The sequence below is a fragment of the Magnolia sinica genome, chromosome 10, assembly GCF_029962835.1.
Source record: "Magnolia sinica isolate HGM2019 chromosome 10, MsV1, whole genome shotgun sequence".
Taxonomy (NCBI): Eukaryota; Viridiplantae; Streptophyta; class Magnoliopsida; order Magnoliales; family Magnoliaceae; genus Magnolia; species Magnolia sinica.
The window spans coordinates 77,755,812-77,781,002 of NC_080582.1; the positions used below are offsets into that span (position 1 = coordinate 77,755,812).

Genomic DNA, 25,191 nt, shown 5'->3' on the forward strand with positions numbered 1-25,191 from the left:
AGTGTATACCGTTGAACATAGCTCAAAGGGCAGACTGAGTGGAGATAGCTCGTTTCAACACTTGAGGTCTTGGTATGATCCCTAGTGAGGGTGGCTAACATGAAGTGTGTGCACTACATGAGTGTGTACAAAGAAGCTAACCCCCCAAAAAAAAGGTGTATACCGTTGAAAATTTCTGGGGGGCCACAGAAGTTATGAATCAAGCTGATTTTTTTTCCCCTCATCCTGGTGTTTGTGATCTCATGAACATGTTGGAGGATAAATAAAGATCATTATGGGCACTGGAAAGGTTTCAACAGTCTAAATCAGTATTTTCATTGTTTCCTGTGGTATGGTCCACTTGAACTTTGGATATGCTTAATTTTATGGCTCGACCTCTGCATGTAGAAGAAAAAAATAGATGGACTGATTGGATAAACCGTATATATTTACCGTGGGCCGAACTGAATTTACTTTGTGTAATAAAAGTAAAGCAACAACTCAGTACGCAGTCTGATTACATTACTGGTAACATAGTAGTGGGTGTTACCCCTGTTGTGGGCCCACCTTGATGATGTGTTATATATCCACTCTGCCCAACTATTTCTCCATCAGGGATTTTAGGCCCACCTTGTTTGTGTTGCTGAGTTTTTTACGGAGGAAGTTTATTCTCAATGTTTAAATTGAGTTATTACTCTATATTATAGGTATTTTGAATTCGTGGGCCTACTTTTATAGCCCACTTGATGATTGGTTTAGCTTAATAAAAATAAAATGACATATTTTATCCCATGTTTTTTTTATATGAGTATGATATTTTAGAACAATTTTCTAATCTAAGCTATGCTTGATGTGAATATACAACTTTCTATCTGTAAGTAATTTATAGGTTTTGCAAATAGAAAAACCAACTTATGTAGGTGACTTACAACTTACGTCCAAACAGGTTTGCTTGTCAGTAACTTACACTTGTAAGTGACTTACAAGCATGTCACTTACAACTTAAAAGAATTTACAGGCATCCATACATGCCCTAATGTAGGAATATTTCGATTTTTATTGCCTTTTCCGTTTTTTCATTTATGTTTCTGGAGTGCACTTGAACGGAGAAGGAAAAAAAAGAGCATTTCGGATTCCAAAGGCAGATTGGAGTCCTCCTGCAAGAGGATCGAGACGCTGGATCTGGATTCAGTTTTCCGATCTAAAATGTAATTTATTTCGATTTCTTTTTCTTCTTTTTGAAGCTGGTGTTGGATTCTATGATTTGTTTGATTTTTATTTTTGAATAGGATTTTTGAATTTTCTCTTGCTTTGTTAGCATTTAATTTTAGTGTTTTTTCGATTCTTTGAATTTTTATTTTTATTTTTGGTTGTGGGGGAGAGAATCAACTTGTATTGGGTTGTTTACCAAAGGGATTATCATTTTTGAGGAATCCTCCTAAGAAGTGCTACCTCCACTGTACACATGGCATGTGTATAGTGATCAGAAGCCTTGATTTGGTGGGCCATCGGGTTTCCACATCCTAAGATAAATGCTATAAACTATGGTAGTCATTTGATCTGTAGCTTAGGAAAGGATTGAGGAAGATGAATCATGGTCCACATTCAACACGTAAAATTCATAGCGATCAAACAGTTAGATTGAGCCATGGCCCATCTACATGATGACCCACCATATCAACGGTCCAATCTCCATACACATTTCTACATGTACGGTCAAGACCATACTTCCAAGGCATACACCGTACTTGCATTGCAGCGTTACTCTAGGTTGTACCTTTTTTACTCTTAACTGGTTTTACATTTTAGTTTGTTGGTTATTGGCCTTCGATGCTGGGTCCACCAGAAGAACCGTTCCAATCACTGAGGCGTGTCCCACATATGGTGGAGGTAAGGAACTACACTCTGGGGTACCATCACAAGTTACCTGCCTTTTCTTGCATATGTATCATGGGTTGAAGGGAGATTGAAATGAACCTGCAAGTAACTAAGAATGGCTTCTTTCCTTGTGTGATTGATTTGAATGGTCTATAGAAGGATTCATTTGGCAGTATGGATTTAAATCCTCTTGAATCCAGTGGATTTTGAAACCTGTGGAATTGAGAGAATTTTACAAATCAGCTTTGAGGTGGGAATGCAAAAAGGACTCTTTGGAGGGATTTTGGAAGAATAAAAATCCAAACCTTCAAAATCCTTGCTACTAAAGTCTAAAGAAACTGAAATGCCCACAAACCCTCAGAATCCATGATTCCAAATGACCCCTAATTTAAATGGTGCATGATGTTGTAAATCAACTGTAATTAGTGTGGAGGATTAGCACATTATTGATCAGCCAACAGATTTTCTTAGCACATCATTGATCGGGCAACATATTTTCTTTCTCCTCCATGACTATTTCTTGAGACTTTTATTTATGACAATGATTGGTAACTGTGTTTAATCTACAATCCTTTTCTATTCCTTAGATCATTTCTTTTAATTATGCAATTCAGTTCCTAGATCAGCTAATGAAGTTAGGCTTACCTTGCAAATACTTTTCCCCTCCTGACACCTCTTTTGTGGACGCCTTGTGTCTCTTAGCAGGGAATTTGGTATTATTGTTTCCTCCTATACTTCTTCAGGCTTCGTTTTAATTATTTTTTGTGAGTTTTTTTGCCTATAAAAATTATGAAATCTTATTTGATTTCAGGTATGGCCATCAAATTGCTTATGCTCTTTCTTTACTGGTTACAAATTCTGTACTATGTCTATTACAACTACTTACTTTTCCCCTCCAGCAACATTTGTTGCTGTCCAAGTTTAAAGTCGAGTTTTTTGGAGTGGGCTTCAAGTTTGAAGTCTAGTGATTCAAATTTTGTTCAAAGGTTGTTTGCTTTGTGGTTTCGCGCCAGTTTTATTAACTTGAGAGGCTTAGATTAACTTTAGAATTCATATATAGGAATTTTGAAGTCAATCTAAGCCTCTCAGGCTGATAAAATTATTGGGCAGCCTGAGACAACATTCTTACCACTGAAGTTTCGTCTTCTGGAATTGATTTGTCATGTTTGTTCTTCAATTCTGCTGGTTCAACCTGAATTTACTTTGACGGTTTCTTTTAATCTCTCTCTTATAATTGGTTTAGATGAACTTTCTTATTAATAGGATTGTAGATGAACTTTCTTATTAATAGGATTAGAAGCCCACGTAAGTGCTCAATTGGTTGCTGTACCAAAGGAGCATGCTGCCTATGGCGAAATCACAGAATCAAAGTTATCTTTTTCATAATGATTCCTAGAGTATGGCTGGATCATTTGCACAAGATTATGAAAGTTTAAATTATTCTTTCCTCATTTGATAAGTTTACACTTTTTTTCGTCCAAATAGGTGTTGTATGATAATTTTTCTTTTTGTTCAAGTTCATAGATTAATAAACATTTCGTACTATATTTCCATCAATTTTTTTTAAATTTGTACTTCAATAATTTCCTTTTGCCAGTTGAGGGAGGGAAATTTTTGACATGAATGAAAGATGAAAAACATAAGGGTGCATTTGCCAAATATTCTGTAGGTAAAAGCTCCTCTTGAACATTCTTGCCAAATATTCTGAAGGTAAAAGCTTGCTGCTTGATATGTTGATTGCCTTTAGCATCTTCAAATTTAAGATTCATTCCACGCTTTTGAGTTTAATGTCCATCGTCAGTATTTGCAATGCCACCTGTGACTACCTATCTGGATATGCCCATTCTTTTTTCTTTTTCTTTTTTAAATTTTTTTGTTTTGAAGGATAACATAAAATGCCTGATGTTTGTTGTTTATGTAAATTTTAAGTTGTGCATGTAGCATTGGTTTATACATTTATATACTAAAGCATACATACATCACTCGAATGCGTTCATAAATGTGTGCCTGTGTCTGTGTGCGTTTCTGGTGCGCTAAATTGTTTGGATTCTATTTCAGATGAGCTACTGCTGTCTGGCTGGTGAACTGCAGCAGTTTTTTGTTCATAGGTGAGTATTTATATTGTTCTCCATCTTTTTGGCACCAACACACTTTGTAATATTTTGTGCTTCTTTTCTTTCTATAGGTGGTCATTTGGTAGTGTTCCTGTTCCAACTGCTGTAGATTGCAATAGGCATTGTGTAATTATGTTGCTTGTCCAAGGTTATCCACTGTAAGATGTCCTTTTAAGATTCTGAAATACTCTTGATTTTGAAGCCCACCTTTTCTGGCTACTAGGGGATGTTTGATTTACTTGTAGAACGTTTTTTTCAACATGTATCAGAAGTGCAGGTTTTCTTCTTTATCCTTATGTAAATTTACATGTTTTCTGAGGTTTGCTTGCTGGAAAATGACAGTTTATGATTCAGTGAGTTGCCTCCATGCAGCGTACAGGTGAAGCAATTGGAAAACCCAGACACTGTTTTTGACGCAATTGTTGGTCTTGTTGTTTGTTTTGCAGAACATGGTCTCATACACTGTGACTTCAATGAATTTAACATTATGGTATGCAATTATCTCTGATAAGCAAATGATTCCATTTTTTACATTTCCTTAGAATTGTTGAAATTCTATTGTTTTCCTAACTTTTGGGTGTTATAATCAGCAGATCATGATTTATTTATTTTCTTTTTCTAGATATTTTTAATGTGGCTGTAACTCTATCACAGAAGAGTTCATAATGACTTTTGCTTGATTTCTATGCAAGTTATTTTTTCTTGAATAAACATATGATACAAATATATGGAATGTAGCTATTTTATTGTATTTATGTTTTCCCTATGCATGTGCATGTGCCACACGTGTGTGAAGTTGTTGCAAGCAATATGCATGTGTGTGCGCGCATGCAGGTGGGTGTGTATCATTCGTTTTTGAAGTTGTTACAATCAATTTTCTTGTGTGCGGGGGGGTGTGTATCGCGCGTGTGAACTTGTAACCAATTTGTGTGTGCATGTGTGTATGGGCATGTGTGTGTGCAGAGTTGTGAGCAATGCCGGTCACAAATTTTTTTTTTTTTTTGCCATTCACAATTATCAGCTTTAGCCCTTAGTAAGCAACCTCCTCATTATAAGTTCCTCAATATATATTCGGCTATGCATCATTTGATAATTATACTCACCTTTAATCAAATGACTCAACTGTTCTATTATAGATCAATGATAATGAGGAGGTTACAATGATTGATTTCCCTCAAATGTTGTCTGTTTCGCATCGCAATGCACAAATATATGTAATAAATCCTCCAATGTTTTACGTTGTTAGCCCATTATTTACTTGTTAACAACCGTCCTCGCAATCATTATATTTCTGAAAACCTCCCCTTGTCTCAGGTACTTTGATCGTGATGTTGAATGCATTTACAAGTTCTTCAGTAAAAGGTCAGTAGCTGGAATCCTTGAATTTATTTAATGATTGGGTGTCTTCTATGTGATTACTAATAGATTGGTATAACTGCTTTTTGCGCGCGTGTTTTCCTCAACATCCTCTTCTAACATTGCACAACATCTTTAAGCATTTTCCAGATGTGGTTTGAACATGTGAAATCTTTTGCATCTTCATTCTGTTATTTATTTGTGGCTTTGTTATTATATAATTTTCAGCTTGTTGTCTTTTGCTTGGGTTGGTCCTTGAAAGTTTGTTCACAAAGACCACAAAAATAGTGCATATTTGGGTATTCAAAACCAAAATTTTGGGTGATGTGGATTTTCATATGCAAAATGAGAATCATGAGATAGGTGTATCCATTGCATATGGCACAGAGTATGCAAGAGTTTAAAACAAATACAACATTTGCAACTTTGGGCTGCCTTAATGTATTTATTCTGTATCCACTTTGTCTGTCTGTATTTCCAGACCATCTTTTTTTTTTTTTTTTTTGAAGACACAGGGTGTCCCCACCTCTTTTTTGAAGTGAGACTAATCCCTGCGGATACACGCAATCACCTACAGTGAGACTAATGCCTGCAGATACACGCAATCACCTACAGTGAGACTAATCCCTGTGGATACACTTTGTCCATCCGCTTTTCCAGATCATCTCAGGGCATTATGCTAAAAGTGAAGTAGCTCCAATTATGAGGTGGACCATATCACAGGAAACAGTGGGATTCAGGCCTCAGGCCACCATGAAAAATCCATTTATCCCTAATACATTTAAAATGATACTGCCAAATAACTCGTTAAACGAGACTGCCAGATTTCTAAATTGTCTATGTGAGTTTTTTGAGGATTCCATGTTAGTTTTCCATATCGACATGGCTTTTTGAGGATTCTATGTTAGTTTTCCATGTTTAGAAATCTCTGTAACCCAATCCCAGAATTTAAAGCTCCATGGAAGAGCAAATTTAACTGACCAACAGTTTCTAAATTATTAGAACTAGTTTAAGATAATCTTTTCAAGATAATCTAGCCATGCTACCAAGGACCCGTTTGGATACCACCAAATAAGTTGCATTTTCTACTTATAGTAGTAGATACGTAACTTATTTGAGATAAGTAAGTTTGGTTTAAGATTAATTACAACTTTTTTTAGTTACTTCATCACTTCAGCTGAGTAAGTAGAAACCAAGATAACTACATGATGCACAAGATAACTACACTACATGATTCCATTCATTAATAGACATCCTAATTCAAGAGATTCTCCCTTGATTGCACAATACTCAATCGGGAGTAGGATAGAATTCAGGTGCAGGAACGAGTAAGAAACCAAATCAGGAGCCAGATCTTGGACTGGAACAATGCACAAAAAGTTCCTACAACCAAGGATAACTATATGTAGTATAGGTGAAGAAATTACAAATATTGAATTTCTTAAGGTAAATTCTTAGAAAACAAGGTTCAAAAGGACATGGGACTTGGAAGTTTGGTCAAATGTGTCCCACCGTATCACAATGCCATATGTTGGGGCTTTATCTTTGAATCTGGATTATCTTCCAATGATCCAAATCGTTTATACAATGAGTCTAAACAGGTGTGATAGATACAAAACAAATAAAACATCTTAAATACCCATGTTTAGCAATACCTATAGCCATGCCCATATATCTACTATATTGAGCAATGTCCATGGCCACGTATAAAACCCATTTCAACTAATAAGCATTGTCACATTTATGTATAGACAAATACTCTTATCATAGAAACAGACTCGTAAGTCCGAAAAAATCCATGCTTGAAAATCATGCTTACCTGAACAAACTTAAATTTCAACCAATAAGCATCAATAGCCTCTATAGCCTCTCACTCTAACCAATGGCTAAGAACACGCCCTTTAGCTCTACATCCTTGGCGAGATCACCACTCGCCTTCAGCTCTACATCCATGATGATGATACATAAACATTAGATTTATTGCAGATACAACAATAGATCCTCAACTTACAGAATAATAGATGGATATCTAATACAGTAACATATTCTCTTATTTCTTGTAGTGCCTATATGCAATGAATGGGATCCAATGTAGATAGGGGAGGAGTGGAAATGAAAAAATAGATCAAGTTAACTGAGAAGCATCCCAATTTATCAAGATTCCAAACCCTTCAGTCATAACCCCCAAAGAGACTGCACCATGAAGCGGTTCCATCGGTCCTACAAAATCAACAAGTTCCTCATCTATCAAGTTTCAGCAAAAACCAGGCACTCACACCACATTGTCACCCTCCTATAAATCTCTAATGTCAATACCAAGTTTTTAAATCACATTTTGAAATCTAATCCTAGCAGTTAGTAGCGTAAATGGATGGAGAAATTTAAATCAGCTCATCACTTGATTTAGGTTAGTTTCATAAAATCAGATAAAATATAATATAAAAAAAGTTTTGTTCCTCTTCAACCTTATCTTGTTGAAACCAAAAGATGTTGAATTAATGAAATTTCTTATGCCTACTGCAAGACAACTATTAGCTTCCCCTAGGTTTCTTTTTTGTTGTTAGCTACTATTGAGGCAAGAATTTGGATTGCCCTCTTCTAACCTCTAAGCACCTGCACAGGAGAAGAACAAAGGAGACCTTGGCTAGAGCAGGGGACCCTCCGATGCCAAAGTCAGGCCTGGAATCTGGGTTTGGTCGTGATTGAAGGGTTTAGGCCGAGAGATTTTATGTACCTTTTCAGTGGGAGTAGGTCCTCTATTTATAGTGCATGGGGGATAGGTTCGTCCGCAATCTTGTGCATGACTTTAGCCGTTAGGCGAGATGTGCGCGAGTGGTGAATCTGGGTAGTTACCCTGGAATTACGCGGTGGACGGTTACGCGCAAGTTATGGGCGCCAACGGTTACCCTGGAGTCGTGCATAGCCGAGGAAAATCATCTGCCCAGCCATGGAGGTAGGTCGGCATGATTCTAGTCGGGACATTATGGGTCAGCATGGTGTGGACCCCTCAGTCGGACATCACAAAGATTCGGGCTGAACCTCTGTTTACTTATGTCAGAGCCAAATTGGGCCAACTGATTGAGCGGATGGAGCCGACCCGAACCAAGTCGAGTTGAACCCAACAATCGGCTGAGGATGGGCCGGGCGTCGCCCTGAGCCGAGCTGAGCTCAACGATTGATCGGCCAGGGATTGCTATGGGGAGCTCAGAAGTTCTGTATTGGTTGTCTGGGCTATTGGCTTTTCTGAGCTGGAGGTTGGACCTATTTTCTCGTCAGTTCATCTGTCCTTCATCAGCCCTTTTACCGAGCCGATCAACCCCTTGGGCCTGTCTCGAGCCAAGCTGGATTGACCATGGCACTTTAAGATGGTCCTTGTGAGCTGCATAGGTGGAAGCTCGGGGGCGTGCACTACCGAAGACTGCGCTTGGGGAAGTGAACTCCAGCTCCTCTTGGCATGGTGGTGTAGGAGTGTGTGCTCGTCAACTCGAGCCGACCTTGAGGACAGTCACACTATATTTCCCCATAACAAAAGCCCCCTACATCTTGAGTTTACAATGTGAGCTTAGGAAGTAAGTTGGTGGAACGAGGTCGGGCAGACAAGATGTTACGCTTTAACTGCCAGCTAGCGGGGGCAACTAAATCAAGGAAAATCCGCAATGATGGCCTGCTATAGTGGAGGTGCTGTACTCTGCTATGGCAACTTTTTGGCTGGGACCCATGTTATGCTGACGCGTTGCACTGACTAAGAATGCAGATCGGCCATAATGAATGAGAGATCACCATGTGTAAAGTGATGGACGAGGAGATGACTCTTCGTCTGCGGCATTTAATGCTGCTCATTAAAGACGTGGCGCAACTTGGGAATTCAGATCAACAGAGCTAATGGGGCGTGGCCGCGTGTAAGGCGATGCTCGGGGAGACGGCTCTTCGCCTAGTAGATATGTAGGGTCGTGCACTTGTATGTAGTAGTAGTGTGGTTAGCCGCGCTGATTTATAAGCATTGACTTTGCTTATTGGTTTACATGTGTAGTTATAGTTAATGGAGTGACCACTTCTTTAAGGGTCGGCCCATTAAAGGAGTGTTTCTCCTTGCATTGAAGGAGGTCTTTGGTAGTGTGAATAAGCAGACGCGGAGTTTAGATGAAAATCTTCCGTGCTGAGGAGTTTTTATTGCGAAAATCCATAGGAATTTACATGCAATACAAGTAGCTTTTGACCTCGGTCGCTTTTTCTTCGTGACTCAGCTCATGAGTAGTAGACCTTTAGATGCTCGACATTTCATAGATGGAGTAGAGGTCGGTTCTCTGGTGTCAAAATAGAGAATGCGTAGAGAAATTTTGGGAAAAACTGCCTCTGTCAGTTCAGCCACTTTCATTATTTTCCAATTCCATCTATACACGGAAGTATATGCTATACACGGAGTCTAACTGATTCCTAATATTCAGCATCTATACATGGTAAGATAATCTGTATAGCAAATATTAATAGAGTCCTAAATTGTATAAACTCCTAAAATTGTATACGGTAACATCCTAAAATTGTATATGGTAACATCCCCCCTCAAATTGATGCTGGTAAGTCAACTAGCAACAATTTGCAACAAGAAATTGATGCCGCTGTCGAGTCATAGCTTTGGTGAAGACATCAGCCACTTGGAGATCAGAAGAGATGTGAGGAAGAGATATCAACCGAATTTCCAAGGTGTCTCGAATAGAATGACAATCAACCTCAATGTGCTTGGTGCGTTCATGGAAAACGGGATTGGTGGCAATCTGAATAGCACTAGTGTTATCAGCATGAAGAGGGGTAGAAGTAGTTTGAGGAAACCCAAGCTCCTCAAGAAGACCGTGTAGCCATACAATTTCAGAACAAGCAGTAGACATGGCTCGATACTCGGCCTCAGTAGAGGATTTAGAAACACGATCTTGTTTCTTATATTTCCAAGAAATTAAGGCATCACCTAAAAACATACACCAACCGGTAGTAGATCGTCGTGTATCCGGACACCCAGCCCAATCAGCATCACTATAGGCAACAAGTTGAAGAGAGGAGCCAGTAGGAAAGAACAACCCACGAGTAGGTGAACCTCGAAGATAGTGGATGACGCGGTGAACTGCAACAAGATGGAGATGCCGAGGAGAAGACATAAACTGACTGACCTGATGAACAGCATAGGAGATATCAGGTCGAGTAGTGGTCAAGTAGATAAGACTCCCAACCAGGCGTCGATAGAGAGTAGGATCATCCAGAAGGTCCCCTTTATCTTTCCTTTATTTGACATTTACCTCCATAGGAGTATCAACAGAAGAAGTGTCCTCCAAACCAGCCAAAGTGATAAGATCTTGAATATACTTATGTTGGTTCACGAAAATACCGTGGGCTCGATGATGAACTTCCAATCCTAAGAAGTATGTGAGTTGACCAAGATCTTTCATATGAAAAGTTGCATGTAACAGCTACTGAAGCTTAGTAATCAAACCACAGTCAGTCCCAGTAATGATAATATCATCCACATAAACCAAGAAAAGAACTATACCCGACGCAGACATGTGGAAGAAGAGAGAAGAATTATACTGACTTTGTGTAAAACTGAAGGAAATAAGTGTATTGCGAAACTTCTCAAACCAAGCTCCAGGTGCCTGCTTGAGCCCATACAGAGAACGCCTTAACTTACAGATATCATGAGGAAAAGTAGTCATACCAGAGGGAAGCTTCATGTAAATCTCTTCCTGGAGATCACCATGAAGAAAGGCATTCTTCACATCCATCTGATGTAGGTGCCATGACTGTGAAGCGACAATAGCTAAGATGGTTCGAACCGTGGTCATTTTGGCAGCAGGAGCAAATGTCTCCTCATAATCAACCCCATATGCCTGCTTGTTACCCAAAGCTACGAGGAGAGCTTTGTACCAGTCCAAAGAGCGATCAGAACAAAGTTTTATAGAGAAAACCCATTTACTCTCAATAGGTTTGACTGTAGGAGGACAAGGAACAATATCCCAAGTGTGATTCTCCTCAAGTGCTTGAAGTTCTACTTGCATTGCATTTTGCCAACACTCATGTTCCATGGCCTGTTTGTAGCAAGAGGGAATGGAAATAGTGGATAAAGTAGCGACAAGAGAGACAGGAGAGAAGAAACCATACCAATTAGGGGGTCGAGAAGGACGAGTAGACCAACGAAGAGTGGTGGAAGAAGGAGCAGGATCAGGCGCCGGGTCAAGATCGGAAGGGGGCACAGAGGAAGTGGAACCAGACTCATGTCGACTATGTCTTTCATACACAAAACTAGGTGTGAACCTTTCCACAATTGTTGGGGAATCAGAAAAACTAGGTAGAAGAGATAAAGATGCAGATGGCAGCTCAACATGAGATGGAAAGAAATATTGATTTTCAAAGAAAATCACATTCCTCGAAACCCGTATACGATGAGCATGGGGATCATAACAAACATAAACCTTTTTGAGGGATAGCATAACCAAGAAAAACACACTTAACAGACTGAGCAGTAAGTTTATGTCATTCATGAGTAGGGAGATGCACAAAACAAACACAACCAAATATACGAAGATCAGAACATAAAGGAGAATGACCAAACAACTTAAAGAAAGGAGAAACATGATTTAACATAGGAGAGGGTAAGCGATTGATCAAATGAACTGCAGTAGAAAGTGCTTCACTCCAAAAGCGAGGAACAGATGATTCAAGTAAAAGAGTTCTTACCACATCCAGTGTTCGAAATATCGGTATCGCACAATGTATCGCACCCTTGAGATACAGATACGTATCGGTTATCACACGGGATATATCGTTTGTATCGCATAGTTTATCGCACTTTTTAGGAAACATGGGGAAACATTGGGAAAATGGTTGAATTTTTTAATGGAACTTTGGGGATTGTTAAAAAGGCCCTTAATACACACTTTTAAATCATAACATCTCAAAAAAAAGATGCACATAATAAATTTCCTTTGTATAGGGTCCTAAGTTATGCGGTGTTTAACTGAACTAATGCAACTATATTTAAATTGAATGAATGATATTTATAAATATATCATAGTCATGTATGAAAACACAACCAATTCATTGAAAAGCAAAATAAGAACTGAAGAAGTAAAATTTAATAAATATACATATCAATGATGTGGTCTAGACCCACATAGAGTTGCGTGGTGGCTCGTAATCATCTGCTCCACAATTCGACAATATTGTGCCCAAGTCATAGTAGAGTGGTACTAGTTAAGATACTCTCTTACATAACGCTGGTACTCATCCTCTCCAAACTGAATCAATACACCCATTCGTGGGTACTGTGTAATCGTCACAGTCTGTAACTGATATGGATCTGGGAAGGGCACATATGAAGCTCTTTGGTATCCATATTGTTGGCCATATCCATACTGCTGCTCATATCCTTGCCCATATGTAGAAGTGAACTCCTGACTAGGGTTGAAAAATGATGTGCCGTAACTGCTGGAGTCACTCGTCGCATATCCACTAGGTCCATATCCATGCCCATACTGTGGCACAGAACTCGAGCTACTCTCCAGTGTTTGTGATCCAGATTCATGTTGTGGCCTGTAACTCGAGCTCCCCTCCCTCGTCCGTGATCCAAATCTAGAGCCACCTCGCTTGCCACGAACGCTTGTGTCCCTCATGCATTTTGCTAGCAGCTCCTCAAAATCTGAAAGTTTATGAGTCTTCTTTTTCTGCAGTAGCTTTTGACGCGTGTATGTTTTATTGTAAACAAGACGAGGTCGTGGTTCTCCTGGACGAGAACCATGGTCAGGGTCCTGCGTGGAATGATCGAAATTCTCCTCCCCGGTAAAAGGGCTAAGAGGCTTCTTATCCTGACTCCCACCCGTGTCGCCACCATCCCCGTTGCCACCACCATCATCATTATCATCATCCTTACTGTCATCAGAGTCATCGTCACCCTTATCGCCGCCATCATCATCACCGGACTCATTTCCTGCATCACTCTCTGACTCAGTCTCGGTGTCAGATAATGTTTTCTCGCCACGTGTCCCGCGTGATAGTGATTGCCGCGGGCTGCCCTCTGGACTCCTTGTTAATGGGTCGAATGCTTCATCAGGAGATCTCTGCTGCTCCACATGTTTGTCAACATTAATCCCTTGTGTCTCTGCTTCTGCCGCAATATGTGGCTCTGGTCGCCCATCCGAGGTATCTAAGTCATTCGACCTAACCCACTGGTAAACTAGGTCATCCTCCGCATCCTCAGCATATGCATGCTGTCCGACCGTCATCAGGTCCAGTGGGTCTTCCTGTGCTTTTCTTCTTCTTTCCGAGCGGAGCAACCTCTCTCGTAACTTCATATTGTAGTGACAATACACTAGCTTCTGAAGCCTCTCATACCCTATTCTATTACGTTTATTTGTATGTATGAGGGAGAATGTACTCCAATTCCTTTCACAGGGTGACGAGGACACCGTCTGTGCAAGCACACGGACAGCCAGTTGTTGTAAAACCTCACAGTCAGTCCCATACATGGACCACCATTCGCCTGCATATCATAAGATTCTTTCATTATCCTAGATTTTCCAAAATAATATAAAAGTGAAGTTTACTACAATGACTCACATGGCATCATGGCGTTCCTTGACTTCACTGCAGGGCAACACCCAAACATCTCAACTGCGTTGCGGAATTTAACAATCTGTTGATGGTGTATAGCAACTAGAATAAGTGTTTAATGATTGAGATGAAGATAAGGAGAATGTACGTGCGGAACATATTTACCTCACTACCAAAGGTGCCTTTCCCTGGACAGTCGGGGAATAAGTGATCGTACACCTCATGCACAACCCTTTTTAATGAATTATCATCGAAGAGGTTCTGGCTCTAGTGGTATTTGGGATTTAGGAAATATGCTGAAAACCAACATATACACATCAATACAACCCTCATTTATTATTGCATATGGGAAAAAAAATTCATATAGGTACTTACCGGCCTGATGTAGTGGGTGAGAAAGCGTCCTTTCCCAACGATCGTCTATTATTGCATGCACCCACTTATATACATTGGGAGCTTTAACCATGATAGCTTCTTTCATCAGCTGTATAGACGGATACAACAACCCCATCGACGGATTTGTCTCATTGTCCACCATCCTCAACACCACATAAATAGGCTCTATAATACCCACAACACCACGCACTTTATCCCAAAATGAATTTCCCAGGACCAACTCCTCAATTCTATAGGTTACTTTTGTCAACCTCTTTTTCCATTCTACATAATCATGAGAGGCGAAAAGCTCTCGTAACCCCTGTTTGTGTTTGAGAAGGCTACTTAAGGCAATATAATTTGTGGCGAACCGCGTCGCTCCGGGGCGCACTATATCCCCACCACACCTCTCGCGCATTGCGGCTAATAACCAACTGTAGTTGTATATAAAGTTTGTGATGAGCCGTGCATCAGTAATTACAGTCTTCACCGATGGCCTATCCCCAATCGCCTCCAGCATGAGATCGATGCAATGGGCTGCGCAGGGGGTCCAATACATATGATACTTGCTCTGAATATCCTTCCCCATGCACTCCCATTATCCGTAACAAATTGCACAATATTTCTCCTCCCAACATCTTGCATGACGTTGTGCATTAGTTTGTAAATGTAATTAAAATCCTTGATCTTACTACTCGCATTTATACTCTTTAGGAACACCGCTCGTCCCCTGGAATAGACCATAAAATTTATAATTGACATCTTCGTCGGTCCAGTCCAACCGTCACACATGACGGTGCAGCCATACATCTCCCATGACTGCCGATACGAATCAACGTATGTCTTCATTTCTGCATGTTCATCATCCAAGTATTTCCCCATGATCTGGGCGGGTGTGGGAGGCTGCACACCCTCACCCCCACACTGCACTTCACTTATCATATTTTTAAAGTGCGGGCTTGCTGCGGCATTTGCGGGGATTTGATTGTATATAAAAAATTTTGCTATAAATTTTTCAACTTTTTTCCTCACATCCCCTCCACTAAACATCTCCTTTATTTTCTTTTGTGTCCCTCCTGCCTCTTTGTACATCCTCGGATCTGAAGGTAGATCCGGTACCTGTATGCTACTACTCCTGCCCATGCCCCATATTCCTCCCCGCCTACTACCCTCCCCTGATCTACCCTTAACATTCTCCCCTGCTCCACTCTCCCTTGCTCCACTCCCCCCACCACGCTCATGGATAGACCCCTCAAATCTAGGCCTACTTGTGTCCCACCTCCTATCCTGATCCTTCTCCCACTGATCCCGTATGGACTCTTGAATTGCACGTCTGTATTCGGAATCATCATCATTATCGAGATCCACTACATCATCCTCACCTGCATATGGTGGCCGCCCCAACTCCTCCCTAATCTCCCTCTCCCGTGCATGTCGTTCATCTTTTGTCTTCACATTTTTTTTCAATATGGTCCTCATCTGTTCTCGTACATCCTGTGGGCACTTCGGGCAATCCACAACATTGCGATACCCTCCCGCTAAATGCTCCTTTAAGCGGGTTACCCCACCACTCCTCGATACATGGCCACACAAATTACATATACTCTCGAATCGATTATCGGGAATGGGCCGACCGTACGTCCACCCTATATCAGGTTGCCTACCTCCTCTTCCTCTTGACATATTTTATCTGTAAAATAATATTATATTAGTACTTGTTAGGGCCCACCTTGGGGCATGTGCTGTATATCCATGACACTCATCCATTTTGTTAGATTATTTTAAGGAATAGTCCATAGAGCACCATCCACACGTACATGGTATTGGACGCTTAGATTTGCCCGATTGGTGTGATTTTTACATGGTATTCAATGACATGTATTGTGCATCTAATGGACGGTACAGATCAATAGATTGGACTATTCAAGTATCATGGTGCAACTAGAAGTACTATAACTTACAGTACTCCGAAGGCGCTGGAGCATTTTTTTCAAAATAGATGGGAAAAACTTGTTTTCTTTTTTTTTTTTCTTTTTTTCTTTTTTTTTTTTTCCGAAGGTAACCATATTTAATATAAAAAGTTGATATATCTCGCATCATGAAATGGATTATACTATGGTATATGCCCTTGGTTACTTTTGGAAGGCATCTGTAGTTGGCAAAGCTTAAACAACAATCTGGACCGTCCACACTGTGGGCCCCATTGTGGATGACCATAGTGAAAAATTCTCATTGATTTGATGATCTAAACATTGAAAAAATGTGGCCGTCAGATGATCAGAAACAACATTGGAGTCCAAACCAACGGATGGAATTGGATATTTAAGATGGACCGGACCGATCAAATGCATTTATAGTTTCAAAATCAAATGGTTTGGGCTTTAAAAAAAAAAGATGAACGTTGTAGATATAATAAATACATAACTTTGGCGCCATGTAACTTTGATCTCCTTTGAACCGTTCGTACAGCTGGAGCTCGAGGAGCATCAATGCTCGCCTTTTACAGCAGGAAGCGGATTGCGTACCGAGTAAACTCAGTATTTTATCCACTCCGTCCATCCATTTTACCTGAGAATGTTAGGGCTTTAACCAAAAAATTAAGTATATCCAAACCTCAATTGGACCACACCACCAGAAACAGTGTGAATTGAACATCTACCATTGAAAATTTCTTGGGGACCATAGAAGTTTTGGATCAAGCTTGTATTTGTGATTTCCCTTCATCCATGTTTTTGTGATCTTATGAACAGGTTGGATGAGAAATAAACATCACTGTGGGCCCTATAAAGGTTTCAACGGTGGAAATCATTATTCCAACTGTTTCCTGTGATATGGTCCACTTGATCTTTGGGTATGCTTAAATGTTTGTCTCAACCCCTAAAATAAGATGGAAAAATGTATGGACGGCGTGGATAGACCAGATACATTCACGGTGGGCCCAACAAAGTTACTCAGTACGATAATAGCGTACTGAGTAACTCAGCACGCAATCTGATTTCTTTACAGCAAATCCTGCGCGGGAACCTAAGTGGGGCCCACCATGATGTTCACGAGAAATCCATACCGTTCATCCATTTTGTGAGTTCATTTTAGGACATGAGACCACAAATGAGCAGGATCTAATATTCAAGTGGGCCGAAAACGTGAGGACTGAACTTCCACAGTTGAAATATTCGTGGGGCCATAGAAACTTTGAATCAGACTAATATTTGTGTTTTCAGTTCATCCTAGTAGGAATGATGTTATGAACGGTATGGATGATAGGTCGGCCCACACCAAATACCAAAAATGAGGTAGATTCAACAATCCAACGCAGCTGTTGCGTGGACTATCCAACCTGTTTATGTGTGCTACTCAAGTGACGTCACCAAGTTACGTGGGTCCCACCATGATGTATTTTTTCTATCCACACCGTCCATCCATTTCAATAGATCATTTTAGGGCGTGAGCCAAAAAATAAGTCAGATCCAGGGCTTGAGTGGACCCCACCACAGAAAACAGTGGAGAGTGACATTCACCATTAAAAATTTCTTGAGGTCCACCACAATTTATGTATATTATCTGCTCCGTCCATCCATTTTACTAGATAATTTTAGGGCTTTAGCCCAAAAATAAACCATATATAATGTTTAAATGGGCCACACCTTACAAAACAGTTGAATTGAACATCCACCGTTAAAACACCCTTTTTGGCCACAGAAGTCTTGGATGATTGGATCCATCTTAAATTCATATTTTCCCTTCATCCACGTCTATCTGATTTTATTAACGGTTTAGATGACTGATAAGCATCACTGTATGGTCCAGAAAGGTTTCAACGGTGGAAATCAGTTTCACCATTGTTTCATGTGGCATGATCCACTGCCCCTCTTTTAAGTTTTGGGATAAACCCCTAAATTTAGATGGGAAAACAGATGGACGGCGTGGATAGACCACATACATTACAGGTGGGCCCAACTGAGTTTACTGAGTACGATAAGAATGTGCTCAGTAAACCACACGATACGCCGATCCCTGTTTCACCCCTCCCGCACGTCTCCTTCATTTTCCCCATCCGTCGCGAGAGCTTTCCCTCTCCTTCACGCAGCGAGGGTTCTGGAGAGGATTTCTCTTCCGTTTCCTCAAATGCGGCCTGATTTCTCGCCGAATCGCCGAGAAATCCGCACAGGCACTCTCCAATCAGCGAAGGAACCAAGAAATTGAAGAAAATATCAAGAAAAATTCGAAGAAAGAGGGAGAAGGCTACTTACCTGTCGAATGACCCACCTCCGATCACTACTACAACCTACGACTACAGGTATGTCTCCAATTTCTCTCTCCCTCTCTTTTTTTTTTTCCTAATTCAAATTTTTTTTTATTCTCCACCACCTAAGGCATCGGCTTTTTATCGTCGTGGGTTGTTGGCTACAGTGGGACTTGTGAATCCCCTGCAAACGCACCCGTGACTGTCCGTGACTCTGTTTGTCGATTTTCGACAATAATGGAGGCGGAAATACCGCGATATCTAAATCGGGGTGGGTTGTATCGGCGATGTCGACAATGTATCGTACGATATCGACGATATATCGCACGATATCGACGATAATATCGTACAATATCTAAAGTTTTGGATTTTTTGTATCTTCCGGGTGTTATCGGGGGTGTTTCGTCTCGCCGTGGTGCGATACCGATAATATCGGCCGATGATATCGATATTTCGAACACTGACCACATCAAGAAGCTGGCGATTTTTCCTCTCAGCAACATCGTTTTGCTGTGGCGTCGAAGGATAAGAACGCTGAGAGACGACCCCTTTACTTTGAAGAAAGTCCTGAAACTCATTAGACATGTATTCGCCTCCAGAATCAGAGCGCAAGACCTTGATATTGGCAGAGAATTGTGTCTCAAGAAGTGCAAGAAAGCGCTGAAAGACTAAACAAACTTCGGCCTTAGCCCGGAGGAAGTAAACCCAAGTAAAGCGACTAAAGTCATCAATGAAAGTAACAAAGTACTGGTAATGCGCATGAGAAACAACAGGTGCAATCCCCCAAACATCACTATGAATAATATCGAAACATTTTGAGGCACGAGATGCATGATGAGGAAAAGGTCTTGTGCTCAATCCCCCAAACTTTACTTTTGCCAAGTTTGCATGATGTACAATTAAAAGAAAGATCAATAGAAGAACACGCTTTATTTCCCAATAATCCAGAATTAAACAAAGTACGAAGTACATCAGAGTTTGGGTAGCCTAGACGTCTATGCCACATCTTATTTCCAGAACCAACAACATTACATACAAAGGAAAGGAAAGGAAAACTAGGAATAATAGTGGAAGGAGAAACGTGAAGAGGAAAGAGTTGTCCCACTTTAGGCCCCTTCGCGATCATCTTCCCTGACACTTGATCCTGCACAGCACAACCAGAACAGGAAAAATGGACATTACAATTATTATCAACCAATTGACCAAAAGAAATAAGATTTGTGGAGAGGTCAGGAGACACAAAAACATCAGTTATGGAAGAGGAAAGATCACCAACAACATTAATAGGCAGAGAACTGCCATCAGCGGTGTTAATTTTCAGATTTCCATCATAGACATTGGAAAGAGGAACAATAGTATTGGTCATATGGTTAGAGGCGCCGGAGTCAAAATACCATGGCTTAGAAGAAGCTTTATGATTACCTGAGAGCCCAAAGGCAGAAAAAGCAGAAACGATCATCTGTTGTACCATTTTAGGAGTGAGTGTTTTCGGGTTTGCTAAGGCTGTAGGAGTAGGAATATGAACAACCGGCGAGGCAGCAGGCAATGCAGTAGAACTAGAGGCACCAGTGGAGGCATGATAAGCAGTACCCTGCTTCCTTTCAGGTCGAATGGGACAAGCAGAGATGATATGACCATGTTTCTTGCAGTAGTTACAGAACTTCTTGGGACAATCCCAAGCAATATGACCAAAAGCTTTACAACTAAAGCACTGGACAACACGCATATCTCTACCCTTATTTCTCCCCTGTGCAGCATAAGCCACAGAAACAGGTGCACTAACATTAGCTCGATGTTCCATGGCAGCCTGAGTTACGATACACTGCTCCTCACGAGGAAGTTCACTCAAACAGGCATCCAGAGATGGTACAGGATGACGATTCATCAGATTAGACCGTGCAATTTCAAAGTCAAGTCGTAGCTTCATCAAGAATTGATCGCGCTTGCTGGTTGCATGCACTGCTTGGACAGCAGAGAGAGCTGCAGCGGGAACATTAGCATAAACAATGTCGGAATAATCAGCCCAAAGAGTTTAAAAACTAAAAAAATATTCCTCAATTGAGAGACTTCCTTGTGTGAAATTAGTCATCTCATACTCCAGTTGAAATCGCCTAGCGGAGTTGTCTTGATTGTAAACCGTGTTGAGATAATTCCACATAGCAACAGCGGTTTTATAAGGCTTCAAATTGAGAACAAGATGAGGCTCAATCGAGCTAAGGATCCAAGTCATAACCCAAGCATCCTTAATTTCCTACTTAGACAAAGCCTCGACACCTTGAGGTGCGGGAGCATTCCCATCAATATGACCCCACAATTCTTTTCCTTTAACAAATAATTTAAATTGAAACTCCCAAGCAGAATAATTTTTGCTAGTAAACCGAATATGGAACGATTCCAACTTATTTGATGACATGATGCAACCAAGAGACAGAAAGAATATCCCACCAGAAAATTGTAACTTGCACCGTGAAAAAAATTACACAAACAAACACGCACCAGAAAATATATTACACCGAAAAGAAACACATAGCACCAGAGATCTCCAAAAACCACAACCAACCGAAAACAAGAGCCCAGAACTGGAAAACGCAACCGATGGTGCCAACAGCAAGAACCGAACCAAAAACACCCACTTTTGATGTCGACAGAAACCCAAAAACCATTAAATATGCACCGAAACAACTCAAATATCTCTCTATCTATGTATGGAATTGTATGTGATTTGAAAGGAAGAACAAATCCAAGAAATTCAAAAAACAGGAGTCTAGAAGCCATAAAAAAGGGGGAGGGGGGAAACCTAATTTCTTTCCTTTACCTTTGCCTTGCATGCCTCAGATAGATCATAGCCGCAGCTGTTCAAACCTTGCTCTGATACCATGTTAAAATAAAGAATACATAGAGAAATTTTGGGAAAAACTGCCTCTGTCAGTTCAGCCACTTTCATTATTTTCCAATTCCATCTATACACGGAAGTATATGCTATACACGGAGTCTAACTGATTCCTAATATTTAGCATCTATACATGGTAAGATAATCTGTACAACAAATATTAATAGTCCTAAATTGTATAAACTCCTAAAATTGTATACGGTAACATCCTAAAATTGTATACGATAACATCTAGGTCCTCGAGTCGGTAGGAACCGGGCTGAGCTGTACTGATTATCTGGTACGGTCCTTCCCAGGTCGGTCCCGGGGCTCCCGTTCCAGGTTCCGAAGTATTTGGGAATATCTTGCAGAGGACCAGGTCCCCTGGTCTAAACCTTCGAACCTTGACCCTGGAGTTGTAGAATCGGGCAACCTGTTGTTGCCGAGCCATGATCTTGAGCTTGGCCAGTTCTCCTGTTTCTTCAAGGAGGTCAAGACTCATTAATGCGGGGGCGTTTTCACACCGGGCTCGAGTGGGGTGGCCTATGGGATGCAGGGGCATACTCGAGGTGGGTGGCCCGCATAACCCATGAATTTGGGGCTCGTGGAGGCGGGTGACTCATATGAGGCGGAGCCCATGGATTTGGGGCCCACGAGGGGGCGAAACCCATGGATTTAGGGCCCATGAGGGGGTTTGGCTGAGGACCTAATCCATGGATTTAGGGCCTGGGCTATGAGATAAAAGGATTAATTCGCCATGCTCTAACAGTTCGAGCTTTTAGAGCAACTGGTTAATTGTCCTGCATCAAATTGGTATCAGAGCAGGAGGTCTGGTGTTCGAGACTCCTTACTGGGGGTGATTAATGCAGGGGTATTTTCACACCAAGCTCAAGTGGGGTGGCCTGTGGGATGCAGGCAAGGTGTTTTGTAACGGTAATGGTGGTCGTAACGGTCACTGTCGTTACCTTTACGATACGGGTCGTAATGGTTGTTATGACCCCTGTAACGGCCGTTACGATCTCTTTTTTTATTGAAAAAAATCCTGAAAAACCTGTATTTGCCCTGTAATGTTGATTAAAAAGTATGGAAAACTTGTATTTGCCCTATAACAAACAATTACGGGCTGTTATGGCCTTTATAGGGGATGTAATGTGCCGTTAACAGCAATTACGAGTCATTTTTTCCATAACGACTGTTACGGCCATTACGACCCTGTAATGTGTAACGGTTGCCACCGTTACCTTTATGTAATGGCCTTTACGGCCTCGTAACGGCACACCATGGATGCAAGGGCACACTTGAGGTGTGTGGCCCGTGGAGGCGAGTGACTCGTGTGAGGCGGAGCTCATGGATTTGGGGCCCACGAGGGGGCGAAACCCATGGATTTGAGCTCATGAGGAGGGTTCGGCCAAGGACCTAACCCATGGATTTGAAGCCGGGGCTATGAGATAAAGGGATTAATTTGCCATGCTCTAACAGTTCGAGCTTTTAGAGCAACTGGTTAATTGTCTTGCATCACTCATAGTCATCCGTTCGACGTTCTGGTCCTCGTCCTAAGACCGCACACGTGCTGTAGGGAGTCCCACTTCAACTGGGACAATGGCCTCTACTCCGAATGAAAGGGAGAACGGGGTCTCCTTGGTTGAAGACCGAGCTGTAGTCTTATAGGCCCAAAGTACGAAAGGGAGCTCCTTGACCCAGGCACCTTTTGCCTTCTCGAGCTTGGTTTTGAGATGATTTTTTATTATTTTGTTAATCACTTCGACTTGTCCATTCGATTAAGGGTGCTGAGGTGACGAATATGCATTTTGGATGCCGAGCTGCCTCCCATTGTCCGAGACGATGGTGTGCGGGATACCGAATCGACAGATGATATTCTTCCACACGAAATCGGTGACTTTATGCTCAGTGATTCTGGCCACGAGCTCAGCTTTTGCCCACTTTGTGAAATAATCAACTCCTACAATGGCGTATCGAGTCTGCCCTTTGCCCGGGGGTTATGACCCTATGATGTCAATACCCCATTGAGCGAACAACTAGGGTCCAGTCATGGGAATCAACTATCGCATTTCCGAGCAAAGCGCTTAGCGTCATCTTGGAGGGTTAGCCAGAAGTAGCCTTACCGGATGACCTTGTGGGCTAAGTCTTGGCTGCTAGAGTGATTGCCACATATTCCTTCGTGAATTTCTTTCAGGACGTAGTCAGACTCTTCTGGTTGGAGGCACCTGAGATAGGGCAGGGAGAATGCCTTTTAAAATAAGACGTCCCCAATCATCACGTACCAGGCCGATTTGAGTTTGAGTCGTCGTGCCTCCAATTTGTCATCGGGGAGCTTTCCTTCTTTGAGGTACTCTATGATCGGGTCCATCCAGCTTGGGGTCATGCATACGGGTAGAATGACATTCGACCTGAGCTGATTGATGCTCAACTCGACTAGAAACTCTATTGGGACAATATTCGGGATGACCCCTTCAATCGCAGACGCTAGCTTTGCTAGCGCATCCGCCCATGAGTTTTCCGCCCTTGAGATTAAATTGACACTACACTTTTGGAATTTGCCCATCAATTCTTGAGCCTCGCACAGGTATGCAATCATGCGCATCTCCTTTGCCTGGTATTCTTCGGAGATCTGGTTGATGACAAGCTGAGAGTCGCAATGGACTTTGAGGACCCGAGCCCCCCATAGTCATCGCTAACCTGAGTTCCGCTAGCAGCGCTTCATATTCAGCCACGTTGTTCGAAGTTCGGAAACCAAACCTCAGAGCGTACTGGATTGATGTTAGGTTGACGGCTAGGAGGACGATCTCGGCTTCGCCATGTTTGGAGTTGGACAATCCGTCCACATACAACGTCCAGATGCTATGGTCAACTTTTGTCGTCCGAGTGATTTTGATCAACTGGCCGAGCCCTGTATCATTTGGCGTGGTGGTTGATCGGTAGGCTTTGCTTTCTTGACTAGACTTGCTGGCTGGGTCGAGAGGTTCTTCTGGGCTGTCCGAGGCAGCCTTGTTCTCCTGACCAGTAAGCTCGACGATGAAGTCAGCCACTGCTTGACCCTCAATGGCGCTTCTTGGCTAGTACTTGATATCAAACTCGCTAAGCTCGATGGCCCATTTAGTGAGCCTCTCTGATACCTCGGGCCTCTGAAGTACCTGGCGGAGAGGCTGTTTGGTTAAGACTATTATCGTGTGAGTTTGGAAGTATGGGCGAAGCTGTCGAGATGATATTATCTGAGCTAGAGCCAGTTTTTCCAAGTCTGGATATTGCGCCTTGGTCAGAACTAAGGCTTTGCTGACGTAGTACACTAGACGTTGCTTCCCTTCAAATTCTCGGATGAGAGCAGAGCTGACTGCAGTTGCGGAGACTGCCAAGTACAATAACAAGGGCCCTCCCTGTTCTAGTTTTAATAGCAACGGGGGTGATCTTAGGTACTGTTTCAACCGTTGGAACGCTTGCTCTCAATTTAGGATCCATTCTGCCTTCTTATTACCCTTCAGCTGCTGAAAGAAGGGGAGGCATTTGTCGGTTGCCCTGGACACAAAGCGATTGATGGCGGCGATCCTGCCGGTGAGGCACTAGATCTCCTTCACCGTACGAGGTGACTTCATATCTAGTAGAGCTTTGATTTTGTCGGGGTTTGTTTCGATTCCTCTTTGGCTGACTTGGAAACCGATGAACTTACCCGAGCTGACTCCGAACGCACACTTGGTCGAGTTCAACTTCATTTGGTATTGCTTTAAGATCGACAAAGCCTCGTCGAGGTCAGCTGCGTGGTTGGCGGCCTT

At 41.8% G+C, this 25,191-nt stretch overlaps 1 protein-coding gene across 22 annotated transcripts in view; it reads left to right on the top strand.

Moving 5' to 3' along the window:
• Positions 1 to 1,025: 1,025 nt before the first annotated feature.
• The window catches only part of LOC131217068 (uncharacterized), a 42,363-nt gene continuing 18,197 nt past the window's right edge, over positions 1,026 to 25,191 (top strand). For 9 of the 22 annotated variants that reach the window (XR_009157178.1, XR_009157179.1, XM_058211809.1 and 6 more), the window contains exons 1-7: positions 1,026 to 1,187; positions 1,789 to 1,869; positions 3,916 to 3,965; positions 4,043 to 4,129; positions 4,344 to 4,461; positions 5,108 to 5,181; positions 5,286 to 5,333. Coding sequence is in view for 11 of the 22 variants with exons in the window: in XM_058211809.1 (XP_058067792.1) it covers positions 1,810 to 1,869; positions 3,916 to 3,965; positions 4,043 to 4,129; positions 4,344 to 4,461; positions 5,108 to 5,181; positions 5,286 to 5,333 (437 nt within the window). In the remaining 11 variants the exon portion in view is untranslated. Of the gene's footprint in view, positions 1,188 to 1,788; positions 1,870 to 3,454; positions 3,527 to 3,915; positions 3,966 to 4,042; positions 4,130 to 4,343; positions 4,462 to 5,107; positions 5,185 to 5,285; positions 5,334 to 25,191 lie in introns of those variants that run through there. The other 13 variants (XR_009157181.1, XR_009157184.1, XR_009157180.1 and 10 more) reach the window with 7 other exon arrangements.